Here is a 23975-nt window from a genome sequence, read left to right as displayed (position 1 = left end):
TGGCTTTACAAGTATGCATCGCATACCCAGGACGAAGGGGAAAGGGAGAAGGAAAAATGAAAAGAGAATACTGAGAATATTCCTGTGCCCAGAGGAGGTTCTGCTTACACATCCTCAGTCATGGATGGAGCACCCCACCTGGAGCACCCTCGTGGGAGTTACAATGAAAGGGGAGGGAGAGCTTGGACCATAGTTCATAGTTTTAAAGTCATAGGACTTTTCCTAAGCAAACTTTTCTCGATCCCAGGTTTCCAAAGACGCTTCTGCCATTTGGTGCGAGGAATCCTTACCATAAAGGTATTCATCAACAAATTACCCTTGAGGGGGATCTTACCACGCCACACACCTGGTGACCAGCAGTAGTACTCTGTACCACCCTGACCACATGGCTGTCTCATCTTGTCCTGCAGGCTGCCATTTCCCAGAATCCTCTAACGCCATTCAAACCTAAGAAGGTACCATCCCATCCCAGCATCACAGTGGCTGGGCTGGGGCTGGATTTCCCCTCTGGGAAGACAGAGCTGCCTATAGGCTCTCAGGGCAGTTCTGACTCAGGCTGCTTCAGTGCTGTCTTGTTGGCACTGCCCCTTGATAAGGCTCAACTACTCTTTCCACTTGTGAAAGTGTACCATCTGCTCAAATTCTGGGGGGGGAGAGAGAGAGAGAGAGAGAGAGAGAGAGAGAGAGAGAGAGAGAGAGAGAGAGAGACCCTTTCCAGAGTGAGATTTGGGAGATTCTAATCTGGGACACTTCATGGGATTTTTTTTTTTTTTTCTTCCCATGTCACTGCCCCAACGTTAAGTGTTGATTCTGGATTTCTCTCTCTTACCCTAATTTTCTTGAGCTTGAAACTAGCCACTCCCTTTTCTTTCTTTCTTTCTTTCTTTCTTTCTTTCTTTCTTTCTTTCTTTCTTTCTTTTTTTTTTTTTTAAAGATTTATTTATTGATTAAATGTAAGTACACTGTAGCTATCTTCAGATACACCAGAAGAAGGCATCAGATCTTGTTACGGATGGTTGTGAGCCACCATGTAGTTGCTGGGATTTGAACTCTGGACCTTTGGAAGAACAGTCGGGTGCTCTCACCCACTGAGCCATCTCACCAGCCCCTCCCTTTTCTTTTAATCTTAAAGAGAGAACACTCCACATCCATGTGGGGCCAGAGGAGCTTGTTGGTGGCAGTTTTCTCCATCTACCAGGTGGACCCCAGGGCCTGAGCTCAGCACCAGGCTTGACAGGAAGTGCATCTATGCCAGCTGAACTTCCCAGTCCCATTCCTCTGCCTTCCTGTTCTCCCTGTGTTGAGATTGAACCCAGGGGTTTTGTATGTGGTAAGCAAATGCTCCACCATTCCAAACTCCCCAGCCTTGAGTTTGGAACTATCAATCTAAAACTAAAGGCAAAAAAATTAATCAATGATAATGATAAAAAATATTTCAGTTAAAGATTCTTTGTTTTTCTTTCTGTCCAAACGCTTTTCTTCATTGCAAAATAAAGCATCAGTGTATTTTTCTGTGTAGATATATATATTTAAATACTTTAAAGAACATTTTACTTTCTCCCTTTTGTGCTTACAGGAAGCTACAAAATGCTGAAGGAGACACAGCGTTCAGCGTAGAAAACGGAAAGTGCTAAACTATATGGCAAAATTGTTGGTAGGAAAAAGCAAGAGGAACCTCTATAGATTTTTCTTTGACTTTTAAAGTCATGCACCCCCCCTCCTTTTTGGTGATGAGAATTGAACCTGGGGACCCCATGCCCTCTAAGTAAGCCATCTACCAGTCAGTGACACACCCAGCTCCTCCCAAATCTTTTTCCTTAAAAAAGCAAAGAAAATGAGAACCTACCTAGAATTTAATGCTAGTCTCAGAGTTCTAGGACAAGTCGGAAGACTCATTTTTAAAGAAAAGGAAAGACGTTTCATTTTTGACAACAGGGCTCTTCTGTAGGCATGCATATTCCCGGACATGACCTGGGGAAGCTCTAAGAAGCTGCCCCCCAATGCATTCCACAGACAGATTAGTTAAGTTTGGTAATTAACTCAACAGTTGAACCTTCGATGTTTCATCGCCCAGCAAGAGATTGTAATCTGACACACATTCCACTAAGCATGCTCATAAGAGCCTTCCACTCTAGATGCACTGAGATGCATGCATAGAACACACGCCCCCGCCCCAGACTGCCCCCACCCCCACGTATTTGAACACAGCTATGACACAGCATGCTCTGAGCCTGCAAGCTTTTACAGCTCTCAGCCAATGAGACACCCAAGCAGCAGTGGGAGCCTGACCTCTAGTGCCTGCCGCCTCTATGAGAACTTTCTGTGACCTCAGGGGTTCTGGGAGGTAGGCAACAGCTGCCAGATGTGCTCTAGACATCCATTCTGCCTGCCCCCCCTCTTCCTCCCATTTTCAACTCTCTCTGGATATAACTCTGTTGGAGGGGCAGAGAAAGGGCATGCCATCCACTCATAACCTCTAGTAGAATAGTGCTCTAGCCTTCTGTTGTGAGTGGAATATTGTGCTTAAGTCACACGGGTGATGTAAATACCAAGTTTCCAATTCTTTTGTAATGCTACGATGGCTTAAAGGGACTAACTCTTATCTGCTATTGGGAATGGTTAACTGAAACTCCAAGCCCAAACTGCCATTTCTACTGTATAATTATTATTTTTTTTAATGTGTGTGTCTGCATGTGGTGTTTGTGTGTGATGAGTGTTCAGGTATGCACACCTTGTGTGAGTGTGTAAGAGACCAGAACATGATGTTGGTGTCTTTCTCTACTGTCTCTGCCTTACAGCTTTGAGTCAGGGTCTCTCCCTGAAAGGGGAGCCCACAGTTCTGGCTAGGCCACTGGCATTCTGACCTGCTCCCCCACCCCTGAGCCCCAGTACAAGGGCTACAGGCATGTGTAGCTGTGCCCAGACTTTTATGCGATTGCTGGGGTTCAGATTCAGGTCTTTGTGGCTACAGAGCAAGCAAGCTTATCCCCTGAGTCAGCCATTTTCCAGCTCTGACTCTTATGCTTTGATGAGTGTGAAACAGATGCAAGACGCTTTCTGTAAAGGTCTCCTCTGATGAGATGTGCCGAGGCCTGGAACATGTGCTCTCCATTGGGCCATTGGGCTTCGACTAATTTTGCTCATGTCTCTCTCTCTCTACTTTGGAGCACATTACCTGAATCCTTTTCCTGTTCATTTGATTTGATGGTATAGTGTGTGTGTGTGTGTGTGTGTGTGTGTGTGCGCGTGCATGTGTGAATGTGTGTGTGTATGTGAGTATGCCTGTGTGTAGGACCCTGTACATACTAAGCACGCACCCTGCCACTGAGCTACATCCCAGTCCTCCATGCTTCCTTTCTTTAGTATGATAGCATTCATTCTTTCTGCTGTCAGGGTCAGAACACTGCCTCACCATCTTTGGGATTTGGTTTGGAGTCAGTGGGGGCGGGGGTGGGGCACTAAACCCAGGAAGGGGACCGAGCCTTCCACCTGGATTTCTTGGTCTCATGGATGAGTTCCTAAGTTCCTTTCTGAGTCTCCTAACTCTCAGACTCTGTTCTTCTGAATGCTTGGCTCCACCTTTTCTCTTCCCTTCAAGCCTCTCCCGAGCTCCATGCTTCCGCTCCTCACCCCTGCAAGCTGTAAACCTCACCTGAAACCCACCACTCCCTCTAAGCCGCCTCCCCCCAGAGGATGAAGTCAGCTTCTAGGCATGGCTGGCACACTCCCAACGAACAGGAAACACTCCCAAACAAACATGAGACCCACAAAAAAGAAAGTGTCGAAAGTGTCATAGACTGTATGAACTAGAAAGGCTCTAAGAGGGGTAGAGCTTCATTTTTTTTTTTTTTTTTTAATACCAATGAATCGCCATCACTTCAGATAAAGAGAAATATTTTGTCATCGTTGGTTTTCAGGGTCTTACAGGCCTCGCTGTCACAATTGGGCTGACTAGGAACTTGCTATGTAGCCCAGGCTGGCCTCAACCTCATGATTCTCCCACCTCAGCCTTCTGAGTGCTGGGTCACGGGAAAGGGATGAGCTATTTGTAGCCTTCCTGGGCATTCCTCAGCAAAATGTACTGTGGGTCATTGATTTTGTATTTTCTTTGTTTTAATCTATTAATTGTTTTGTTTTAGTGCTAGAGAAGGGGGTTCAGAGCATTATTTAACAGAAGGAAATCATTCCTCATTAACTAGACAACACAAGGTTGGCCCCCACAAAATCAATCTTTCTTTTCTTTTTCTTTCTTTCTTTCTTTCTTTCTTTCTTTCTTTCTTTCTTTCTTTCTTTCTTTCTTTCGTTCTTTGATACAAAGTCTCACATAGACTAAACTGCTTTCCAACTTTCTATGATACAAAGTCTCATGGAGACTAAACTGCTTTCCAATTTTCTATGATACAAAGTCTCAAGTAGACTAAACTCTTTTCACATTTTCTATGGATCCTCTTTGTCTCCACTTCCCACACGAGGATTATAGGCATGCACCACCATGCTAGGTCTTCGCCATAGCATGCTGTGATAGACAGAGGACCCAAGAACTTGCTATTTGATGGATAAGTGTTCTTGCTAGCCTGGGAGCCTGAAGGATTCTGCATGCTCGCAAGCTTCCCAGGGAAACAGGCTCACTGTGTGAGCACAGAGGAGCAAGGCTCTACTGGAGAGGCCTTGCTCATAGAGTTAGGGTCACAGGCTCCCCACAGGCCTTCACATCCACATAGGCTCTGGAGCCAGTGGCTCTTCAGGAGCTCGGGATCTGAGGCAGTCACACAAGGAAATACAGACAGACATGTGCTCCCCGTATCGCTGTCCTCACAGGACTGCTGGGGTCATGGTGGAGGCTTGTGGTATAACATGACCAGAACGAAGAGAAACACAGACAAAATGGCGGCAGCTGGCAACCAGAACATGGCGTCAGACACCACGGCCACAGAAGCTTGCTAGCTATGGGCCACGCTGTGCGGCCTTGAAGCACAACAGTATCGATTTCGTGGTTGTAAAACAAAACGTACCTTCAACGGCAGAACTCAGTTTTATGACACCTTGAATAAAAACAGAAGATGGGAGTTATATAATGAACCCTGGTTACCGTTTCTTCTCCCCCAGTTTTCACATAACACATATTTCAGGTCTGGATATTTTTGGTGTTGGCATTTTGAGAAATTAAATAAACAATTTCAAAAATGAAAGACAGCAGCTATCAGTACTTTTTTAAAAAATCAAAAAAACAAAAAATTCCAAAACAACCAACTGGTCCTGGGGATCATTTTACACAGGTTGGGGCAGAGTTTGTGTTGAAATACATAATAGGTGGTTGAAAACCAAGGCGTATTATATCCCTCTGCACCCTTCTCTGAGCTGGCTGGGTAAGAGGCTCTTTGCTTAGTCTTCAGATTTAGTTTCTGTCTTTGCCGGTGAGCAATGCATAGGTGACCTGGGTATGTCAGGTCATGGAGAAAATAGAGAGTACTCGTGACTGGACCATTGTTTGTTTCCCCTTAAATATAAAGACAGAAATGGTAAGATAAAGTAAATTAGACCTTGTCCAGCAGTTTAATTTAAAACGTGTGTGTGTTTTGTAAACTATAGTTATAGACAGTTAACATGCTCTAATTTCTCACATCTCTGCATCTCTACATATGTGTGTGGATACAGGTTTGCCCTTTCGGCCAGGAGAGAACTGCATGTATTGGTCTTCTTCTACCCAAGTTTTAGACAGAATCTTGTTTGTGCTGTGTTTGCTGGACCAGTTGGTTCGAACTCTCTGGGATGTTCTCCACTCTCTGCCTCTCTTCTTGCCTGGAGCCTTGGTATTCGAGTGCGTGCAACAGGAAAATCTTTCTGTGGGTTCCAGGGATCTGAAGTCAGGTCCGCAGGAAGTGGCTTTTGCTCACCCGTCTCATTCTCTCTAATTTCTGTGCCTCAACTGTGATCTGTTGTTTGGTGCCGTAGTGTCTACAGCACTGTGTGCTTGAATATGCACTCACTTCTCTTTTAAACTGGGAAGATTTCTAATTTAAAGGGAAGCGAAAGTCCTTTCAACATGACCAAACCTCAGCTGGTATCAGCCAGCTTACAAGGCATGCCTGCATATACACGTACGCTCGTTGCTGAGGTCGCTGACATGAATGGCGTGGAGTGTACGATCTAAAAAACGATGAGGAAGGCACATTGGTCCTTAGACAGCATCCCTATAGCAAGGCATTCTTTTTAATGAATGATGTCTTAGCATAGCAGCCAGCAACTCAAACCGTACTGCCTGCCCCCTTTCCAAATCACACATTGGTTTATACACCAACCTGTCTCCAACACATTACTGTCATTACATCATTTATAATCTTAACCCATTTCTTACATAAATATACATTTTTTTACTATAATAATTTTAATAACTGTAAACACTTGAATCACGAGGACCCCCACTGAATGAGGTAGGCAGAGGCATGCAGTAGGCACAGAACACCTGTAAATAGCTCTAGAAATAGGAGGTAACAAGTTGCAGTTAGGAAGTTTAGGATTTCAGTAATCTGTGACCACTGTTCCAACAATGCTGGGCACTGGATAGAACACATTGTCAAGCCGATAGGTAAGGGAAGTGTGGTCAAGGGCTTGGGTGGTTTAATGAGACCCTAGGTTCAATCCTTGGTATCACACAAACATTGTGTACTGTCTGTCTCTGAACTATCCCACCAGCCCGTTTTTCTTTCTTTTTTTTTAAAAGATTTATTTATTTTATGTATATGAGTGCTCTATTTGCATGCATGCCTGCATGACACAGGAGGATATCACATCCCATTACAGATGCTGTGAGCCACCATGTGGTTGCTGGGAATTGAGCTCAGGACCTCTGGGAGAGCAGTCAGTGCTCTTAACCGTTGAGCCATCTCTCCAGCTACATTTGTTTTTAATGTAACTTATTTAATTGTGAATTTATGTAATTTAAATGGTAGCACTGGGCTCACAGCTTCCTGGAAAGGCAAGAGCCGGAGGGCTGGTTCTGCAAGCTGGGAGGAACCAGGCTTTGGGCACCACGGACATCACTGACTGTCCTGACACTCTAGTTCAGGGAAGAAAACTTGCTTATACTCAGTGACGTAGCTTAAGTGTAACTAAACAGACCAGATGTAAACAACTGAGCACTCACAACAGTTTGTCAGCATCTCAAGGCCTCTCAAAACTATCAGATGCAGGAAATAGTGCTACGTTCATTACACAGAAGCAACATACATCGACATCCAGTAAGAGGGAAAGCTAAGAGGATTTGCCCCTTTTGTGGTCAAATAATTAAACCACAAGGTGAGGTCGGGTCTGAGCATTAAGCATTAATTAATGATCTGCAGTAGGAATTTTACATAGGTTAAAAGTTAGCTCCCCGGTCATATCCATTACAGATTCTAACATTGTTATTCTTGTGTAGATACACGATATATGAGTGTGAGCATGTGTGTCAGAGTGTGTGCACAGGTCAGAGGACAACGTTGTGAATTCTGTTCTAGCCTCCCATAAGGTGGGTTCCTAGAATCAAGCTCAGGACCAGGACTGGACTGTAAGTTCCTTTACCCACTGAGATATTTTGCTCACTCCTCGGCCACACTCCCTTCTGTATGTAACTGTGGTATCAACAGATGCTGTTCATTAAAACAATGTACATTAACTGTGTGCAGAGACAGTCTCTGGAAGGACACCTAGACAAATTCTAGTACTGGGGTGGCCTTGGAGGGAGCCCAGTGACGTGTTTACTGAGTGAAAGAAAAAACTTTAAAAGAACTATCTGATTCTAGAACTTTCATTATAAGCACTATTTTCATGGAAGCATTAATGAGTCATTAACTTCAGATGGATGTTTCTTGTTTTCAAACAAGAAATTTGATTTTTCTCTATGTTAATATAGATCTTTATATTGTAAAGTAACTGTATTATAGTAAAAAAATCTAAGCTATATTATCATATATATGTGTACTGACTGGTTTTATGTGCCAACTTGACACAAGCTGGAGTTATCACAGAGAAAGGAGCCTCCCCTGAGGAAATGCTTACATGAGATCATGAGATCCAGCTGCAAGGCATTTTTTCAATTAGTGATCAAGTCGGGAGGGCCCATTGTGGGTGGTGCCATCCCTAGGCTTGTAGTCCTGAGTTCTATAAGAAAGCAAGCTGAGAAAACCAGGGGAAGCAAGCCAGTAAGCAGCATTCCTCCATGGCCTCTGCATCAGCTTCTGCTGCCAGGTTCCTTCCCTGTGTAAGTTCCAGTCCTGACTTCCTTTGGTGATGAACAGCAATGTGGAAGTGTAAGCTGAATAAACCCTTTCCTCCCCAACCTACTTCTTGGTCATGATGTTTTGTGTAGGAATACAAACCCTGAATAAGACATTATGTTCATAGGATGTCAGACAAGGTCTCTGCCATCTTAAAATATGCATATTTTAAAAGTTCTGGAAACACTTAAGTGACCAGTGTTGATGTTTTAAAACACACAGTATCCCTGACCTGCAAGATACAAGCTCAACATGACTTTGCAAGCAGTCAGCATTGACATTGCCTGGAACTCAGGTAAGCCACAGCACGGACATGCATGCAGATACACAGAATGGACCCCCACCGCCCACTCTTGAGTTCTTCACAGGGTTTCGGGAGGTTTTGAAAACTAAAAACAAAAAAACAAAAAGATGGAAAGAAGAGAATCGCCACTTCTTCCCTGAACTGGGCGTCTCAACAAGACAAGCTTCTAACCCGATGGTGCAGCCCACCTCATCCTGGGGGTGGGGTGGCGGGTGGGCGGGGAGCCAGTGGCCAGCCAGCCATGCCTGCTTTCTTCCTCAGTGACCAATTCCGCAAGCACCTGTTCCTCCTGTCTTCCCTTGGCTGTGTTTGCTCGCATGTAGTACTAGTGGTTGGACTGTTTAGATGTCATTTGTGTGAGGCAACGTTCACCCACAGAGTTAGCTCAGCTCTCTTTCTACTTTGGTTGTCGAGACAGCTTTATAAGATGACTGGGTCGGCCTTGGAATCACTCTGTAGCTCACGCAGGTTCTGAACCTATAACTCTCCAGTTTCCAGTTTCTAGGACAGTTAGATGCCGGGGCCCACCCTCCTTTAGTACTTCATGGATTCGTGGAATGGTCCCGACCCTGTCCTCTCTGCTCACTTTTTGGTGCTGAAGATTAAGCCCAGGGGCTTGCTTCTCTATGCTAAGCCCATGCTCTACCACTGACCTACAACTTGACCCCCCCCCCCCCCGTCCTCAGGGATGGGTTTTAACTACTCTAAAAGAACTCATAGGAGAAAGGATCAGGTTAAATCATGTTAAAGCGTGAAGGACTAGAGCTCACCAGGATCCTGCAGTAGCATCTCAATAGCCTCCCCCTACCTTTCTGCACATATACTTATTCACAGTCCTCTCTATGCTAGCCGGTGCTTGCTCCTTTCTTTGCCGAGCTAGCCTGATTGCTGTCCCACCTGAGCTGTGGAATCTTCCTGTACCTCTTTCTCTTCATCCAGAATCTGCACCAAGGCCCCTTCGTTGGCGGTTTCCAGATGACTGCACTCAGAGAACCCGCAAACCACCCCGAGTAGAGTTCTCGATCTGAAATGTTCTCATGCGGTCCCCTGGTTCCCCTGTCTTCTTTAGCAGGGCACGGTACAGTGAGACCCGTCTGTCCTGTTCATTTCCGGAACCTCTTGCCCAGTAGAATCCCTCCCATAAAATGAGCACTCAGTAAATACCTCTAAAACACTTTTTTTTTTTTTTTTTTTTGAGACCGAAACTCATGTAGCTCAGCCTGACCATGTACTCAACATGTCGCAGAGGATGCCCTCTAACTTGTAATCCTCCTGCCTCTGTTCCATAAGAGCTGGGATTATAAGCATGTACCATTGTGCCCCGCCTAGTAAATATTTATTGAATCAACTAACTGAATGATCTTTGCCAAGGTTATGAACTAAGGAGATTCTCAGTTCCAGAAAGTGTATTTCCAGTGTATCGTGAATAGTACTGAATTGCATTGATTACTGTCTGCCTATTTCTACTTGAAGACTGGTCTTTGGGTGGGAAAAAAGTTGTTGGGAGGCACTGAGGAATGGATATATATATATATATATATATATATATATATATATATATATATATGGTACTTCCTGCTGAAATAGTAACAAGATCTCAAAGAAATCAGATTGGCTGACTACTTATAGCAAGATCGTGCCCCAATTAGGCAAGAAATATTAGTGAATTAGTTTTACATCAAGTATCTCAAGAATCTGTAGTTCTCGTGTTATCAACCTGTTCCTAACTATAGCAGTGTTCATGCGATAAGGTATAGACAGAGAAAAGAAGGTCTCATAAAAAGTGGCTATGGTCTCCTGAAGGCTGGGGTCACAGGTGTGTGTCACCATGCCTGGCTGAGGTTTTAATATATCCTGCTTCTCATTAACTGCTGGGCTGCAGCTGGCAGGGCCCCTCGGAAGGTTGTCACCTCTTCAGACTCCTTCAACAGTGTTTCATTATTATTATTATTATTATTATTATTATTTTTAAGATAAAGACAGGAAGTCTTAATGCAAGCCGCAGAGCCTTTCGGGATGTCACCTCTAGCAGAATAAAAGACTTAGATGTTCTTCCTCACTCATTCCATCCACAGAGAGGCGAAGATTCTCCTCGCTCCTGAAGATGCTCAAAGCTCTGGCTCCTCTGAATATTGGGGGGGGGAGAGAGAGAGAGAGAGAGAGAGAGAGAGAGAGAGAGAGAGAGAGAGAGAGAGAGAGAGAGAGAGAGAGAGAGAGAAGGGACACCTGCTGCCCACCCTGTGACAGGCTTCATGGGCCTGAGAGCGCCCTCTGCCTGTTTCAGGGGTTAGGAGCCTGAGCATGCTCTTGATGGAGCTGCCTCCTGAACACTAATGAATGAGAGTGGAGGCAAGTCTTCATGAGAGCCTGAGGGCAGAGGCTGTAAGACCCTGTTAATGAGGGTAGGAGAGTGGGGGAAGAAGCCATCACTGGAGAGATGTTGATCCTTTTATGTGGTGGGAAGGATTGCAGGCACATATCCCTCTAGTAGAGGAGGAAATAGACCTAAGAAATATATGCTTTTACTTGTACTGTGGGAATCAAGCCCAGGCCTTCAGATGTGCCAGAGCTGCGCTCACCCCACAAGATATCCAACTTCAGTGTTTTAAATGCCCCCTGTATCCCCATTAGAACCATGTATGATGAGTTCCAGGCCAAGAAAGAAGAGTTTAAACCAACCAACCAACCAACCAACCAAAACCTGTATTTTAAAAAATCATTTAGAGGAAATACAAAGAGCCATCACTTGCTAAGCCAAAATGCCAAGGCAAAATAAAAATATAAAAAAAATAACTATTACATTTCAAGAAATGGCTATTATGATCCTTTAAAAAATTATTACATCAGAAATATTTAACCGTGTGTCCCTCTGGCGTCCCTAAAATCGATTAAAAAAAAATAAAAATAAAAAAAAAGACTTTGAGGAATTCCGCAGGCTCTGATCCCTAGCGCCATTTTGAAGAGAACCGTAGACATGTCTTGTTTAGCAGAGAGCTGTCCAGTAAGACCCAGCGGAAGGCCACAAAGATGAAACAGAATCAGGGGCCACACCATTGGATGGACAAAGTTCAGGGCGAGTTCAATGTGCACAATCATAAAATGGGCTGAGAAGTTTATGGAAAATGGATAATTCAGAACATGTGACCAAAGTCTGAGGAGCGGACCCACGAGTGGCGAAAACTTGTCCCTAAGGGACCAGGCGTGGGCTCCTCAGCTGAGGGGCTGGAAGCCTGTGGGTGTCAGAACAGCCGCTGGCCACTGATTCTTATGGTGCCTCCTCTTGAGTGGAAGTGTTTGTTCTGATATGGACAGGCATGCCCTCCAAAGGCACTTGTGTGGTGGAAAGTTTGGTCCTCAAGGCAATGCTCAGGGCTGGGATTTCGAGAGTGACTGGATCAGAAGGACATTTGGCAAATCAATAAGGTCTCAAGCCACTGATAGATTCATAATTGAATAGACTGCAGGGGAGGGGTAGTAGATGCTATGAAAGGAAAGGTGGTCCTGTGGTGGCGTGCTGTATCATGGTGGTGGGGGCACAATGGTGGAGGATTGCTCACCTTAAAGCAGCTAAAAAAGAATGGGGGTGGAAGGAGGGAAGGAGAGAGGAGGCAGACAGACAGACAGACAGACAGAGAGAACAAAGAGTTCTGGGGATGGAGTCCCAGAATCTCCTTCAGGAACATGCCCCTACTAACTTTTCAGAATTCCATTGTCTTCTAGTAGAGCCACAGGCTGATGACTAAGCCCTCGCGCATGAGATGCTGGGGGACATTTCTGATCCAAATAGAAATGACTGTAATCATTTCTGATTACAATGCAGAAATCTGATTAAAAAAAAAAGAAGAAGAAGAAGAAGTCTGTTTACAAGCCTCTATGCATTGCAGGGTGATACATTTCATGGCAACAGCAAGTTAGACCTGACTGGTCTCACCTCAGATTGCCCCCCACTCCCCCAGTCTGGCCGCGTCATTCTTTTGTGTCCCTGAAAGCTAGGTAGCTGGAGCTTCTTCTCCCCATTCATCCATCATTGCCTGCTGAGTGCATGAGGGTTTTCTCCAGAAGTTTCCCCGAGCCTCTCCCTTAGCTCCCTCCTTGCAGTGATTCTCCTGCGGGTCCCAAGTTCTCTTCCGGGAGCACAGTCATCTTTGCTGATTTGATTCATGCCACTAGTCGCCTCTAGAATGCAAGCCCCATGAGAACAGAGAGCAAGACTCCCTTTGATCACTGTGGAATTCCTGGCTTCAGCAAGTGCTGGATAAATATTTGTCAAGCAGATGAATTGAATATCTGATGCTGCTGATAAGGACTCCCTCCTCACCAGAGCCTTAATAACTCACCGCTATTCTTTTTGCTCATGTGCTGTGCAAACCTGGGTACCCAGCCACAGGAAGTGGACAAGTCCGTGTGACTTATTAATCGCTCAGCTGTGGTCTGTGGGTGCAGCTGGTCACCCCCGAAAACTCAGGAAGCCCAGGAAAAGAAGCCATGAGAAGCCCCTGGGAATGTGTGGGTTTGGGGTTGCAAGGGTCAGGCGCGATTTGTGCTCTCTCTCATTTATGGCTTAAGGGGAAATAGGGGCAGGGGGTTTTCTTAGGAGTCCTGAGAAGTTAGTGGTGGTCAGACTGAAGCCCTTCTAAGTTGAGGTTACAACCTGTTTTTTGCTGGGTCAGGAGCTATTTTTTAACCCCACATTTACAGCAGAAGGAAGCTGCTAACTCAGGACCGGGCAAAGCTGCCACTTCCCACAGTAACTGTGCTCAGAGTTTTGTTCACCTCCTCTTGGGGATGCACCTCGACATATAGTTCCCATAGATACAGGAAACGTGGCTCCTCTGGAAAGTGGCTCTCTACAGTTTTCTTGCATCACCTATCACTGTTTCCATTAGTTATATAAGCAAACATCTTGATTGGTGTCTTTATAACTTTCATTTTATAATTTCAAAGTGTCTTCTTTTATACCTCTCACTCTTCTATACCATACACACACACACACACATACACACACACACCTGTACACACACATCTATACACACATATACATACATATACACATCTGTACATACATATTCATACACATATATGTATTCATACACACATATACTCATTTGTCCACACATGTATGCACATATCCATACACATATACACACATACACACCCACATTAATATGCACACACATCCATACACACACACACACGAACACACACATGCATATACACACACACCAGCACACACACACACACAAACACACATGCACACACACAGACACACTTGTACAAACACATCTGTATACACACATATACACACACACAACTGTGTAGGGCGTGGAATTCAGAGCCTTGACACGAAAACACAGCTCTCACCTTATTCTTATTCTGGAGCTAGCTACCATGGTAGATACCTCTTTCCAACGTGCTAACAGTTTGATGAAGTTTTTATAGTTACAGAACAAAGTCATAAGTCAAGACATTTACAAAACATATTGGTGAGACTATTAGGTATGACTGCTGAGGGGAATAACTCCGATCTTAGGTGCTGTCTGATGGCATTCTTAGCCTCTGGGTTGGAGGAAGCTTGTGGCCTGTTAGAACTTTCCAGAAGGAGTTACCTTTCCAGAAGGGTGTTAGGTCAAACATGGGTGGGCAATGAATGACTGTTAAGGGGCTAAAGATTGCCAAGGGGACTTGGGGGTCCAGATTCACAGCATTCCACTTCCCCAAATTTCAAGCTTTATCCAGTCAACCAGCTTTGTGGGTCCTCCCTCCCTTCCTCTCTCCTTCTGTTTCTTTCCCCTCCCCCCTTTCTTTCTCTTTTAAAGGCAAGGTTTCACTGAGTAGTCCCGACTGGCCAGGAGCTCAGATCTGCTAGTGTCTGTCTCCTACAGGCACGGGCACACCAGGCTAGCCTTGTGGATGCTTTAACGGCGTGAGGTTAATTTACTTTTCCTGGGTGTTCAGTTCCCACAGGCAGGCTGTCTACCATTGTCTACCATTGAGTCACACTCGCCACCTGGTTCAGTAGACCTGGTTCTGTAGTTGGAGATGGGGAGAGTCCACCCACTCACATAAGTCTTTGTTTTTGAAGGAGAACACGCTTCACCGAGTCAGAGCTACCGAGCTGCAGACATTGCTCCCCTCATTTTCTAATAACCACGTGTTCTGAACCGGTGCCCGGTGCCACCTCTGATCCTTGCCCCACCACTCCCTCCGCGGTGCACAATACCGCATTTATAGCTTTTGAATGTGTACCATTTGAAAGCGCAGGGACAGGAGGCAGATGCAGGCACACCTTTGATCTTTCATCCTTGCGGGTTAAGTGAGGGCAGACACCTGGCAGCTGCGAACTGGAAACAAAATGATGGCTGGGACCGGAATGACCTGAAACGCTGCAGTGACTGAGCCACAGGGGCATTGGAGCCTGTATGCAGGTCTCTGCATACAGGGGTATCGGACTCTGTATGCAGGCAGAGGGCCTGATCTGGGATAGCACCTTGAACGACCTGGCTGGGGCTGGCTGGGGCTGGCTGGGGCGCATGGACTTACTAGGCAAGAGGTCAGGAAAGATCCAGCAGCTGAATTAAGCAAAGTCAACAAACTATGCAGAGATGGCAGCTATGCACCGGTGCCGACGGGCTATTCCGGTGAAAGTGCATTTAGAGTGCTCTCGGTCCCTCATGGTACTCTAAAAGGATTCCTCCTTGGTACCAAGATGTCACAAACGCTTCAGGTTCCCAAGTCCTCGGCGGGACCGTATTGCCCCCTGGCGTCCTTGTGCTGTTACTACGCCCTTGCCCAGGAAGCCAGAGATGTCGATCGCATCCACGAAAGGCGGAGCTTCCAGTCCCCCCCCCCCCCCCCGCACATGGAGAAGTCTGTCTGGCAGTACAGGATTGAAAGCCAGTTTTAAACCCCAAGCTAGACCTGGGAGGGAACTTCGGAATTAAAGTTCCTCCTTCCTCACTCTGAGCCTGGCCTTCTGAATGTTCCAGAAGCTTCGAAAAGAAGTAAGTCAGATTTGAATCGGCTGGTTTTTAATATTGGTGGTCGTGTGGTTACTGCACCCCACTTCTCAGTCGACTCAAAAGTGGTCTGGGCTCGAAAATCTTTCCTGACTTCTCTTCAGCGACTGCCACGTGATAGGTGTTGGATGCCTCTCTGCTGTCAAGCTTCTCCGACTGTATGGGAAGGCAAGGGCGGGGAATAGTCCTGAACTGCATCTGTGTGGTGAGGCTTCTGTTCAGTAAAAAAGTGTCCAGTAATAAACAGTTGGGTAACGTCCAAATGGGGCAAAAGCATCAGGGGCTTGATCAACACAGCAACCCTACCCAAGGCAAGAAGTCAGCTTCTGGGTGGCACAGGGAAGTGTGTCCGTGTGTGTGTGTCCGTGTGTGTGTGTCCGTGTGTGTATGTGTGTGTGTGTGTGTGTACAGGTGTGTGAATGCACGTTTGTGTGCGGGGGTCAGAAGATGACCTCCAGGTCTCCTGGCACCTTCCCTTGTAGCCTGATATTTACATGGGTTCTGGGAATTGAATTTGAGGTCAGCATCTTATTGACAGAACCTTCTCCCAGTCCGTATTTTGTTCTGAACACAAGCTATGCTTGCTTTTAGTTTTTTTTTTTTTTCCTCTTTAAATAACAACAGGCTCTCAGGTAGCCTAGTCTGGCCTCCACGTCTAACCAAGGCTGACCCTGAACTCCAGATCCTCTGCCTCTGCTGTTCATGTGCTGGGATCGCAGACATCTGGTCACTGCCCTCCCTGCTCACCTTACACACTCATTTATGAAACAGCATCATGGCAGAAGGCGCAACTCCTGTCAAGGGCTTAAATTTTAGAGTCATACTGAGCCAACAGTTACCAATATTGTCTGTTGTCCGTGTGACTTTGGGGGAAAGACAAATCACTTGATCTTTTTGTATCTTTTTTTCCTCAGCCGTCAAAATGAGGCGGATGCTAGGGGTAGATGCATCCCCAGGGCCTCGTAAACACTTCATGCTTCACAGGCATTGACTAGTGAGGAGAACCGTATGGCTTTTCTACCAGCAGAGGTTAAAGATATTCATAATTGGGTTGCGGTTGTAGGCGAGTGCCAAGTTCTTTCCTGTTACATGCAAAGCCCTGGGTCCCATCCTCAGCATGGAAAAACAAAACAAAAAAAAAACCCGAATTGTTGAAGGGCAGGGCTCAATCCATTCTATAAGGTATTGTTAAATCCTCACATGCGGATGACCCGACAGGCAAAGGCATGTGCTGCCGGACCTGAGGGTTTTGAGTCCCAGGATCAACATGGCGAGAACTATTGTCCTATGACCTCCACATGCGTGCTGTGATGTAAGGGCTTGAGTGCACACACACACACACACACACACACACACGCACACACACACACACACATGCACAGTAACAACAGCAGCAAGATTTCCAAAGGCGGAGCCATGGCTCAACTGGCGAGGCTTCTCCAGTGTTGGTGTCATCCTTGAGACTGGTCAAGGAACTCCTTCACTGACACAGATTTCTGCGTTTTGAGTGTGTGCTGGGCCTGGGAGGCTCTGCTATTCCCCCTCTCCAGGTCACAGCTCCATCTCAGGCCACAGCTGGGCCACTAAGAACAGGGATAAAGGGTCTTCTATCACTGGCTCCTTTGAGGGAGCAAGCACAGAGCATGTGATAATGTTGCATAAGCATACATGAGAATTGGAGACATCTGACCGTAGGATTTTTTTTTCTTGAATCCCCCATCTGCCTAAAAGCAGAGCCTCTCCAAATAACTTATTCCTTGAAAACCTAGAATTAACTAGTAAAGATGGACCATTATCTGCAGAGAGAAAGCTATACACTGAACAGTTGTAACAAATTGCCATCTCTCCTTCATTTTCTTAAGTGTCCATTTATCTTTGTGTTTTTCTTATTTTTTTGTTTTTGTTTTTGTTTTTGTTTTGTTTGACAAGGTCTTACTCTGTGGCTCTGGAGGTCCTGGAACTCACTCTGTAGACCAGGCTGTCCTTGAACTCACAGAGATCTGCCTGTCTCTGCCTCCCAAGTGCTAAGGTTAAAGGCGTGTGCACCCACCCCTTCTCGAATTTTTATTTGAAATTGTGTGCATCGGTGTACATCTGTGTGTGGGTATGTGCACATGAATGCAGTTGTTTGCAGAGGCCAGTAGAGGGCGCTGGATTTCCTGGAGCTGGAGCTGCAGCCAGTTTTGCCAACCACGTGATGTAGATGCTGGGAACCACCTCCTGTTCCTCTGGAAGAGCAGTGTGTGCTCTTAACCATAGAGCCTTCTCTGCAGTCCCCATTTATCTTGCTATAAGTAATTTGTGTTCCCTTCAGTGTGTTCTCTTTCTCCTGCTCTCATGAAGCTGGTTTGTAAGTTCCTAGTTGTAGGCCTTTGCTGAGACAAGCATTTCTGTAAACTCCTACATGTGCATGAATAAAAGTCCCTCGAACCCCCCTTGCTGATCTATCCCGTGAAAGTTTAATTTGCAGCCCCTCAAACAGTAAACTAGGAGCACAGAGGAAAAACTCTCCCTCTGTGTCTCTGGCCAAATGTTAAACTCCATTGGGTTACCTCCCAGGCCTCATTTGAGTCAGGATGTTCCGTTCAAGGAGCTGTCACAAACAAGTGGATCAGAATGCTCCACTAATGGCTAATGTGATAACACTTGTGAAAAGTATTACCACCCCTTTTGTCATGCTGGAAATCAAGATCAAAGTCTTAAGCATGCTAGGCAAACATTCTGCCACCGAGCTACTACACCTTGCCTGTTGTCTCTTAACATGTCTACACTAACAGAAGTGCCAGGTAAGTGTTAAAGATAAATACTCATTGTATGGTGTAACACCAGCTTTTAAGATAACACAGGCTAGTTTAGGGTTCTAAACTTTCTAGATGTTCTTCTCTTCTTTTTGAAAACACACACTAGTTATACACAATAATGGACTCTGTCTAGGTCACTGTTTGATTACCAAGAAAAGACACCATGATCAGGGCAACCATTTTAAAAAGGATTGCTTACAGTTTCCAAGGGTTAGTCCATTACCATAGTTGGGAGCATGGGTAGCATAAAGGCAGATGCTGGAGCAGTAGCTGAGAACACTATATCCTGACCCATAGACAGAGAGAGAGAGAGAGAGACAGAGAGAGAGAGAGACAGAGAGAGACAGAGACAGAGAGAGACAGAGACAGAGAGAGACAGAGAGAGAGACAGAGACAGAGAGAGAGACAGAGAGAGAGACAGAGAGAGAGACAGAGAGAGAGAGATAGACAGAGACAGACAGAGAGAGTGAGAGAGAGAGAGACAGAGACAGAGACACACTCTGGGCTTGTCATGGGCTTTTGAAACCTCAAAGCCCATTTCCAATGACATACTTCCTCCAACAAGGCCTAATCCTTCTAATCCCTTCAAATGCGCCACTCTCTGGAAACCAGGCATGCAAATATACTTGCCTAAAGGGCAAGTTTCTGATTGTGTCATGTGACTCAGACTCACATGGTGTTTTGCTGAAGCAAGACCTGTGGGAGGACACATGAGTTTGGAGGAAGCATAATAAATAGGACTCAACAGACAGCAAGGGCGCTTACATAGCTGGCCTTGCAATGCTATTTATTATGGCTCAGTGGTTAAGAGCCACTTGCAGAGAGCTCAGGCTTGGTTCTCAGCACCCCTGTGGCAGCTTACAACTCCAGAATTCCAGTTTCAGGTTATGCCTTCTGGCATCTGCAGGCACCAGGCATGCCTGTGGCCAACACTCTTATACACACACATATACACACAAAAAAACCAGGATTTTAAAAAGAAAGAAAGAAGCTGTCTTTGCCTCCCCGTGCAACCATCAACTGTTGGGAGGATCTCCAGGAGGAATGAGCAATGAGCTCAGGAACCCCTCCCCATAAATAACTTTATTTTGGGTTGCAGCTTTGAAAATTTGCCTCTGTCCCAATGGAAAAATACATACTACTTAAAAAAAAAAGAAGCTAAAATTTTATTGCTAGACTAAGAGGGTTAAAATTAGACCATTTAAACATCTTTTGTGGGGTTGTTGTAGATTTGTAACATCCTCAGATTTACACAAAGATGGTCGATGATCAGAGAGATGAACTGTGCCAATCACCACCAACCAGGAAATATTCTTTTTCAAGAGAAGAACCGGGCCTTCTAATGGAGCATCCAGTGATGTCTGTGGGTCATGAGTTCTACACACCTGACAGAGCACCCATTGGCTTCCTTAGAATTCCAGTGCATCCCAGCAACCCGACCACTGAGACCCGTCAGCCTGGCTTTCATGTGACTGCCGTACCCACCACCCTGCAGAGGCAGAGTTCCTTCTTACAGGTTGTGGCAAAGGACTTGCAGGGCAATTGTCATTCTCTGAACTAAACAGAATGAATGGTGTGTCTTCTTTATAAACACAACCTAGCACATGGTGGTTGTCCGGAGCTTTGTGAGAAATTTTCCGTGTTTGGCCTGCAGGTATGTCTGTGCACCACATGTGTGCTGGGTGCCCAAGAAAGTCAGAAGAGGATCCCTTGGTAAACTGGCTGGCTCTGTGTGACAACTTGACACAAGCTGGAGTTATCCCAGAGAAAGGAGCCTCCCTTGAGAAAATGCCTCCATGGGATCCAGATGTAAGGCATTTTCTCAATTAGCAGTCAAGGGAAGGAGGGCCAATAGTGGGTGGTGCCATGCCTGGGCTGGTAGTCTTGGGTTCTATAAGAAAGCAAGCAAGGGGAAGCAATCCAGTAAGCAGCACCCCTCCATGGCCTCTGCATCAGCTCCTGCCTCTAGGTTCCTGCCCTGTGTGAGTTCCTGTCCTGTCTTCCTTCGGTGATGAACAGCAATGTGGAAATGCAAGCTGAATAAACCCTTTCCTCCCCAACTCCTTCTTGGTCATGATGTTTTGTGCAGGAATAGAAACCCTGACTAGGACACTTGGAAATGGAGTTACAGATGGTGAGGGGCCATGTGGGTGCTGGGAATTGAACTCAGGTCATCTAGAAGAGCAACAGGTGTTCTAAAGGCCCAGCCATCTCTCCAGTTCCTCTGAGTAATTTAAATCTGAGAATCTATAAATGTAAGCCACATTTCTGATTCTACGTGCTTATACAAACTGTGTCTTGATATTTGACAGCTGCCATGTAAGCGGAATGTTCTTGTTTTCACCATAAACCAAAAAGACATTACACTTTTCTAAGTGTATCGAGATCATCTTAAAAAGAACACCCGCGCGACCTGGCAGAAATAGTCTAACAGCCCCATTCTTCTTTCTGGGTCTGTGAAACCACTGACCAGATGCTGGCTTTCCCGAGCTGGGATTTGTCTTGGAGATCCTTCAACCCTCCAGGCTTCTGTTCCTCCTGGCCAACCTCTATGTTCAGCAACTCTGAAACAGTCTAAGGTCCTTCACTTTCTAGTCTCCTTCCAATCCCTGGAACTCTTGGAAGAAGAGAAAATTCATTTTCTCTGCCCTCCCAGTTCACAGGTCTATGGGAATCACAGTATTTCTTAGTTATAATATCCAGTGCCCTGGTCACAGGGGGAACACAACACATGACACAGAAGCCTTCCGAATGTGGCAAGGCCCTTAGGTGCAGCCTGGTGACATGGTGGGTGAGTGCTATGTTTGCATAAATGTCCCCATGAGGCCCTAGGCTTTGTCCTAGCCTGGAGCACTGTTGGGACATAGGAAAAACTTCAAGAAATGGGACCCAGTGGAAGGATTTACATCTTTGAGATGGGGGTGTGTGCTGGCTAGCTTTATGTCAACTTGATATAAGTTAGAGTTATCCAAAAGGAGGGAACCTCAATTGAGAAAAGGCTTCCATAAGACCTGACTGTAGGGCATTTTCTTTCTTTCTTTCTTTCTTTCTTTCTTTCTTTCTTTCTTTCTTTCTTTCTTTCTTTCTTTCTTTCTCTCTCTCTCTCTCTCTCTCTCTCTCTCTCTCTCTCTCTCTCTCTCTCTCTCTCTCTCTCTCTCTCCCTCCCTCCCCCCTCCCTCCCTCCCTTCCTTTCTTCCTTTTTTCTTTCTCTTTCTTTTTATAAATTTACTTATTATTTATTTAATATATATGAGTATCTGTAGCTGTTTTCAGACATACCAGAAGAGGGCATCAGTTCCCAGTACAGATGGTTGTGAGCCACCATGTGGTTGCTGGGAATTGAACTCAGGGCTTCTGGAAGAGCAGTCAGTGCTCTTAACCACTGAGCCATCTCTCCCACCCCAGGAAATTTTCTTAATAGTGATTGATGGGAAGGGCCCAACCCATGATGGGTGATGCCACCTCTGGGCTGGTGGTCCTGGGTTGTACAAGAAAGCAGGCTGAGGAAGCCAGGGGAAGCAAGCCAGTAAGCAGCTCTCCTCCATAACCTCTGCATCAGCTCCTGCCTCCAGGTTCCTTCCCTGCTTGAGTTCCTGCCCTCACTGCTTTTGATGAAGAACTGTTGCATGGAACCATGAGTGAAATAAGTCTTCTCTTCCCCAACTTGCTTTTGGTCATGATGTTTTGTCATAGCAATAGTAATCTTGATAAGACAGCATATGCATGCCCTCAAAGGTGATGTTGGGATCCCTCCCCCTCACCTTTTCCCTCTCTCTCTCCCTCTGTTCCTCCCTCCCTCCTCCACTGTAGGATGTGCCACCTCACCACAGGCCTAAAAGACCTTCAAAGTCTAAATCAACCTTTCTTCTTTTTAAGCTGACTCACCCCTCAGATATTTGCTATAGTAATGGAAAACTAACTCAGGACAAGAGATGCACCCAGTAAAGAGAGGAAGAAACGCGTCAGCTGACAGGCCACATGTTGCTTGGCTGCGTCTAGCTGAAAAGACCACCCACCTCATGGAAACTGTTTATTTCAGTCAGAGACACAACTAATTTTTTAAGGTAAAAACAGCTTCTTTTTTCTTTCTTTCTAGGCAAACTGAGCCACACCCAGAGTCCGAGAAAGGTTTTGAACTTATTTTCTATTTTATTTACTGTTTCTGTTTTCTTCTTATGAGCTACGGTCGCTCTGACTGACCTGGAACTCACTCTGTAGACCAGGTTGGCCTTTCTCTGCCTCCTGAGGGCTGGGATTAGAGGTGTGCACCACTACACCTTTCTTGAACTTGCTTTTTCAACAGATATTTTCTCCCTCACACTCATGCAGGATGGAAGGAAGTCTGATGTAAGGACACTGGAGCAAATATAGAATTAACGAAGTCAATCCACTTTCAGAAGCTATTTTAAGGGCTTTTTATCTTAACACTCAGACAAGTCAGTTCCCAGGGGAGCAACAAGAATAATTCTCTAAATCATGTAGCATCTCTGTTGAAACCGAGAAGTGACTCCTATTTAACTTATCACAGGAGAAGGAACCTCTCCACTGCCAACCCGTGTTAGAGTAGCAATGGAGGCCTGCTTGAAGGAAATAAAAATAAATAAATTAATTAATTAATAAAGAATTAGGGGCTGGTGAGATGGCTCAGCGGGTAAGAGCACCGACTGCTCTTCCAAAGGTGCAGAGTTCAAATCCCAGCAACCACATGGTGGCTCACAACCATCCCTTAACAAGATCTGTCGCCCTCTTCTAGAGTGTCTGAAGACAGCTACAGTGTACTTACATATAATAAATAAATATTAAAAAAAAAAAAAACTCTGTCCTTTCTTTTCTGGAAGACTTAAAACTTAAAAAAAAAAAAAAAAGGGCCGGGTGTGGTGGCGCACGCCTTTAATCCCAGCACTTGGGAGGCAGAGGAGGGGGATTTCTGAGTTCGAGGCCAGCCTGGTCTACAGAGTGAGTACCAGGACAGCCAGAACTGCACAGAGAAACCCTGTCTCAAAAAAACCACCACCACCACCAACAAAAAAGTGTTTATTTATTTTTATTTGTGTGATTGTTCTACATGTATGTATGTATGTATGTATGTATGTATATATGTATGTATGTATGTATGTATGTGCTTGCCTGGTGCTGGAGAGGTCAGAAAGAGGCATTGAATTCACCAGAACTGAAGTTACCTTCTCCTGCTCTCCTTTCTCTCTTCCTTTCTTCCTCCTCCTCATCTCTCTTTCTCCCTCTCTCCTCCCTCTCCCCTTCTCTCTTTCTCTCTCCTCCCTTCTCTCTTCTCTCCATCCTGGAACACACTCTGTAGAGCTTTAGAACGCAGAGATCTGTCTGACTCTGCTTCCCGAGTGGTGGGATTAAAGCCGTGCACCTCACTCCCACACAGTTCATTATCCTTTCTTAAAAGCTAATGAGAATCCCACAATACTAGGGAGTAATTAAGATCTTAGATTCTGTACATTGCTCAATGTCTGTCTTTTACCTTGCACTACTTTAGTGCCCTCCCTCCCTCCCTCCCTCCCTTCCTTCCTCCCTTCCTTCCTTCCTTCCTTCCTTCCTTCCTTCCTTCCTTCCTTCCTTCCTTCCTCCTCCT

General features: G+C 45.5%; 1 protein-coding gene across 15 annotated transcripts in view; it reads right to left on the bottom strand.

Annotated features, from left to right (window-relative positions):
* Positions 1-23975, bottom strand: part of Dlgap1 (DLG associated protein 1) — an 809018-nt gene that overhangs the window by 101492 nt on the left and 683551 nt on the right. For 11 of the 15 annotated variants that reach the window (XM_029531372.1, XM_029531368.1, XM_029531376.1 and 8 more), the window contains one exon: positions 5013-5042. The exons of the other annotated variants lie outside the window; for them this stretch is intronic. In XM_029531372.1, the coding sequence (XP_029387232.1) occupies positions 5013-5042 (30 nt within the window). The remainder of the gene's footprint in view (positions 1-5012; positions 5043-23975) is intronic. 15 annotated transcript variants of the gene reach the window in all.

The sequence above is a fragment of the Mus pahari genome, chromosome 18 (assembly GCF_900095145.1).
Source record: "Mus pahari chromosome 18, PAHARI_EIJ_v1.1, whole genome shotgun sequence".
NCBI classification, from domain to species: domain Eukaryota; kingdom Metazoa; phylum Chordata; class Mammalia; order Rodentia; family Muridae; genus Mus; species Mus pahari.
Note: the sequence above shows the minus strand (reverse complement) of the source record. Positions and strands in the feature narration are given on the sequence as shown.